Here is a 5,740-nt window from a genome sequence, read left to right on the forward strand (position 1 = left end):
TAAGTTTGAAAGGTTTCGTTTCTGTGAACTTGCAGTCCTGCTTCAGAACTTTCCAGGAAAATACAATATGCAAAACTTGTATGACTCATCTGTGCCAGACAACAAACATGTATTCACTTTAACAAACGACTACAGGTTTTGCTTCCAAAGGAGTTGAGCAATGTGGTGAAACCTGTCAGAGGCCTTCCAAGTCTTTTTAGTTTGGAGGCCTTCCAAACTAAAAAGACTTGGAATTCATCACCATAAACAGAAGTTCAAAATGCCAACACAGACATGTAAAAAAAATGTTCAGCCCTTATAAGGTTTTGATTACTATCAGATGAATCACTTTTAGTCACTGATGAGGGTAGAAATGTTTTTTGACATGCAATTTTTTTTTTCTTTAGCAAAACTAACAAAAACAGCTATGCTATTTTGATACCGCCTACTTTAGAAGTTTCAAGACTTTTAAGATGACTGTCTCAATTCCTAACAGATACAATGTTCTTCTAAATCTTCCAGAGGTGTGAATCATGTTGGACTTACCGAAAGAAGCATACAATTTGATAATTTTCTGTTAAAAATCTAAAGGAAGTTTTAGGTACCGGTTTCATACGATTTAAACAGAATCCAAAAGGCATTTGTGAATTTAAATGGATTTAGAGCAAGATTTCCTTGAACATCATTATATTCTTGCATTTATCCCTTTAAATTGTTGTCAAGCAACTCTGCACAACAGTCTACTCATTTTGCTTCTATAAAAATATTAAACAAGTTATCTCAGCAAAATAACCACAACTGACAAGGTCAAACATGCAGGGAAAGTTTTTATTGGTACTAAAAGAAGAATCTGGGTGACTGCTGCCATCCACCACATGATCACAAACAGGATGTGCTTCAGGCTACAGTCAATAATTAGAGCAGACCAACCGGTGCTCTCATCAATGATTTCATGAACTGTTTCCCAACAGAACCCGGGCCAGACTTTGCACCATGTAGCTGCCCACGACACCAAGAACCTCTGCTTTCGATGTCCTCGCAAACCACTGAGTCGTAAAAACAAAAAGAAGTTTCAACGTGAAGGTCAAAGATCCCGCCCACAGAACGTCACTGCGTTTGAGTTGCACAAAGAGTCCTTTTCTATTTTTTGAATCTGTCCAGAGCAGATCTTTTTCCAGACAGTGCTGCTTTCTTCTCCTTCATCCTGTTTCGCTCTTCCTCCAGTTTCATTCTGTCCTCCACAGTTTTTCTGATAACGTCCTGCAAAGGCCAGCAAGCAAACTGGATTATACACACGCTGGAGAACAAGTAGGTGGTTTTACTGACATGAACAACATCTACAAAAAAAGGTGATCACAAAAATTATCCTTTGATAATGAATAAGAAATTGAATATTGTTTGAAGGGTTCTGTTAGATTAAGAGGAATAAGCCTTAGATTAAAATTCCCATACCTCAGCTCCCATATCTAAGGTTGTTGGCTAAGAAACAGATGTGACGGCTTTCGTTAACACAACGCAACACAGAAAAAAAACGACTTGGGACACATCTAGACATAGCAGCCTTAAAAATATACCCACCTCTTTCTCTTTTTCCACATTTGTTGAATTACAATCACAAATTTCAGTGTCTTTCATTGAGATCAACACAAAGTAGTACATAATTGTGAAGTGGTAGGAAATAAATATTTTATTTATTTCTAATGTCTAAAAATCTGAACCGTGTGGCATGCATTTGTATTCTACCCCTTTACTCCTGTGTCCCACAATAGAGAGTAGGTGCAACCAGCTGCACTCAGAAGTTGACATGCAGGTCATTTCAATCTAGCTATTCTGGGAAAGTCTTAATAAAAACTTTCCACATTGTTAAAGACTCCGTTTTCCACTGTTTGACCACTTATGTACATAGGTTGATGTTAAAAGTATAAAATACCAGTAACTGTAAAGGGAGGAGAGAGACAACAGGAGACAGAAGGAACAATGGAACAATATATTGAATGATAGAGGGGTAGACAAAAACATAACAGCCAGAGCTGGAAAGCAATTTCCCTTTCACTTCACAACTATCCACTATTTTGTTGGCCCATCATAAAATCCCGCAGAAATACTTCTTTTTAACTGTGAAAAATGAGGAAATGTTACAGGGCCGACTTTAAGGAACTGCTTACCCTCTGGTCCTCATGGGCCACTTGCCTCTTCCGCCTTTCAATACCAGCAGCAGAACTGCGACCTTTTTTCTTATGTTTCGGAACAAATTTCTCTTTGCCAAGTGGATCAAAGCCCTGAAAGAGAAGACTTATACTTTTACAAACTGCACATTTTACACCTTCGGTGCAGTAAATCATATCAAGAGATGCATCTGAATAAAAAGTCTACCAACTGACCAGAGCTTCGACTCTGTCTTGATGCCTCTGCTCAAAGTTAGCACGATCAACATAACCCAGCTCTGAGGGGTCCAGAGTAATGAGTTCAGGCTGAATCTTCTCCAGCAGAGCCTTGACCTCCCACTCCTGCCTCTGCTTTGCACTGCGGTATGGATTTGTATCCAGACCATCAAAGTTAGGCTCACCAGCCCCTGAGATTGGAAAAAAGGCAAAAACAGAGTAAACAAACAATGACTTTAGAAATTTTTCTTTAAATAGAACAATATTTCTATTTATATCCAAAATAAATAAACTATGATGCTATTGGTAAAAAATTATAGTTATTTTGTGCTGCAAAAGTGTTTCACGCTTCATCAGACTCCAAATAATCTAAGAAACAAGTGCAAAGTTTGGTCTTTACATTTTCTTATTGACATTGAAACTTTATACTAGAAAACTGCATACATAAAGGCAAACATCCATTTTTGCTCATAAGAACCCAGGAGCATGAACAATAATATTTTTGTCGTTTGACCACAGATATTATGCAAAACCCCATTGCAATGCTACCAATGCCCTTCTAAAAACAGATTTTAGATTTCAAATGCTTTCTGGTCAAAAGTTTTAATACTTCCTGAGGCCTTCAGGGAATTTGTGCATAAAAGCTCAAACACCGCAGAGGCTATGTTGAACTGAAAGCTACAAAGACGAGCTGACCTGGTACGAGCATGCTGGTGAAACCCTCTCCATGTCCAACTCCGAGGACATCCTCAAAGGGGCAAAAGCCAAGTCCCCAAACTGATCCTCGCACCCGGTGAGCCATGTAGGGTTTAGTGACTGGCGTGCTCCAAACATCCCTGTAAACCTGGAGGGAGAGACTAAAAAAAGTTACCTAGATTCACTGGAAGGATTTATAGATTACTTTCTAAAACAAAAGAAAATTCAAGTTCTGAAAACGTCCTGCTAAATAATCCTACTCCTCCAACAGGAAACAGAAACATTTAAATCAACTCCACCAAATGTGATAAGAGGAATCCTTAGATATCTAGCAAAAAATTATCCCAGGAAATTAATGATTACTATAACGGTGCAGTTGTCCTGCAACATGTAAAGAGATATATAAACAAAGAAGAGGTGTGTATAATATTGACCAGGTGTGGAACAGAAAGAAAAGCCATACAAAAATTAAAACTTGTGCACCAAATTCTTGCTTTAAGAAATTACTGTAGCAGTTTGGAAAAAGATTTTAATCCTATAAAAACAGTTACAAAGCATCAATAAAGAAAAAAAAAACTTCTCTTGGCTCTGATTGGCTGCTCATAGGAGCACTTAGAAGAGGCAAAGGAGCGACATTTATTCACAGATCACCTATCTCTACTATGCTGTCACAACACAGTGGCGCTTTTGAAAGCATTTCATTTATAAAAATTACACACTGCAGCTTTCCAGACCACTTCTTAAAACGCCACAGTTTCCAACCCACATCAAGATAGTGAAGGCCCATTTCCTTGCACTCAGATTGCTATCTCTGCAGAGCTTTGGAGACAGTCACCTGAACAATGTCCCCTGTGGCTGCAGACAGCAGTCCTCTCTGGCTCAGAGACAAACATGAAGCTCCAGTAGGAAGGAAGTAGGACCTGAGGGGCTTGAAAGCTCTGATGTCAAAGACTTTCATTTTTTTATCCATTCCAGATGTAACCATGTATCTGCCGGAAGACACAAAAAAAGCCCCGAAAGTCATCATGAAAGGTAGCTCTCTAAGTAAAGTTACAAAATTACAATGCATATTAACATGCTGATGGTGTAATAAAAAAAAATCCAGACAGCACTCGACTGTCATCCTAGTTTTTTTTTTGTGTGTTTTTGCTGAACAATTTTCACATCTGACAAATTGTTGGAGCAATAAAGGCAAAGCAAAAATACTTATTTTTCTGTCAAGAGAGCTGTCAAATATAAATGATGAAGGAATAAACACAAGTATTAAACACAAAAAAAAGGCATTTAAATGCCATTTCTACCGCAGCTATTGTTACAAGCATTTACAAACTTTTAATTCTAAATTTTTTCGATAAGAAATCAAGCAACTTGCATGTGACTCACGTGCCAGTTTTATCCACAGTGACTGAACGGACGCCACCCTGGTGACAGAGCATTTTGACCAGGGCTTCTTTCTGATTAGGTGACCAAAGCGTAACTGTGCCGTTGGGGTGGCCGAGGTGGATGACAGCGTTGTGAGGGTTCTGGCACATCACATCAAGCCGGCCGGTCTTGGTGCAGATGGCTGCCACCTCCTTTCCAATGGACACATCCAAGTACTGCAGAAAGCCCGTTGCACTCTGCAGGCAAGAATGAACAAACTAGAATAATTTGTGGATAAAGGGCTTCTAACCAATAAAAACATCCATTAGAGACCAATTCTGGGATGATAATATAGGGGATGCATGAGAAAATGAATCTGAAGAATCACCTTAAAGGCAAGGTATTATGTATTTTAAAGAAATATTGTGCCATTTTATAGCACAATCAAGTACTTATGTTAACAATCAGTTTTTTTTTCATAAAAATGATGTATATGTATATATCAAGTATGACTTAAAATAAGTTTGACTTCGTAATTTGACACCACTTTAAAAGTTTTAAGGCACTTGGATGTGCCTCAGCATATTTGTTGTGATTTAACGCAACAACACATTTCTAAGCTGAAAGTTGTTGAAATAAGAAAGTTGAAGAGGACATGAATAGGCTTGCAATATGACGCACATTTGGGATGACAAGTAATGTCAAGTATGAGGAATCTACTGCAGGGAAGCTCCACAGTGCATGAATTCACACACTGCATGTTCAGAGAAAACATTTCTCCCTCCACTTGGAACAGGCCATTTGGATTAGCATCTGGCCAAACATCTGGCCAGACACAGCCCCAGACACAGCGACGCCATAATTACATTTTTGAGCTGCGCTCAACTCTGGCTATCAGAGACAAAGCAGCGAGATTAATATCTTATTACCACTTTTATCACAATCTCAAATCGTGGGACGAGCAAACAAAATTACCAAGACGAAGAAGTTTGGTTGCCCATAAAATAGCACAGCAGGATGTTTTATCACCCAAACTTATCTAATCAGATGCTCGCAAACGACTGTCACTGTGCTTGCATGCACAACACACTGTCCTGCTTCTCTTGTGTGTGGCAGAAAACACCAATCTTGACAAAAGTTAAACAAAAACAGACCGATGTCTTTCATCAAATCAGAATGCCCCTTGTAAACACTGCATTCAAAAACAGTTTTATTCGTCAACTTTGTGGACACAAACAAGAACTTTGACTTTGGTTCTGGCATCTGATGCGAGTCTAACCCGTAGATTGAAATTCAATTATATATATATATATATATATATA

General features: G+C 38.5%; 1 protein-coding gene across 2 annotated transcripts in view; it reads right to left on the reverse strand.

Annotated features, from left to right (window-relative positions):
- Positions 1 to 789: 789 nt before the first annotated feature.
- wdr46 (WD repeat domain 46) overlaps positions 790 to 5,740 on the reverse strand; it is a 17,774-nt gene continuing 12,823 nt past the window's right edge. For both annotated transcript variants that reach the window (XM_015015097.1, XM_015015098.1), the window contains 6 exons: positions 4,440 to 4,675; positions 3,892 to 4,045; positions 3,057 to 3,204; positions 2,361 to 2,551; positions 2,145 to 2,258; positions 790 to 1,239 (listed from right to left, as the gene is read on the reverse strand). In XM_015015097.1, the coding sequence (XP_014870583.1) occupies positions 1,120 to 1,239; positions 2,145 to 2,258; positions 2,361 to 2,551; positions 3,057 to 3,204; positions 3,892 to 4,045; positions 4,440 to 4,675 (963 nt within the window). In that variant the 3' untranslated portion in view covers positions 790 to 1,119. The remainder of the gene's footprint in view (positions 1,240 to 2,144; positions 2,259 to 2,360; positions 2,552 to 3,056; positions 3,205 to 3,891; positions 4,046 to 4,439; positions 4,676 to 5,740) is intronic.

The sequence above is a fragment of the Poecilia latipinna genome, unplaced genomic scaffold, assembly GCF_001443285.1.
Source record: "Poecilia latipinna isolate Pla-1442-1.1 unplaced genomic scaffold, P_latipinna-1.0 Scaffold1881, whole genome shotgun sequence".
Taxonomy (NCBI): Eukaryota; Metazoa; Chordata; class Actinopteri; order Cyprinodontiformes; family Poeciliidae; genus Poecilia; species Poecilia latipinna.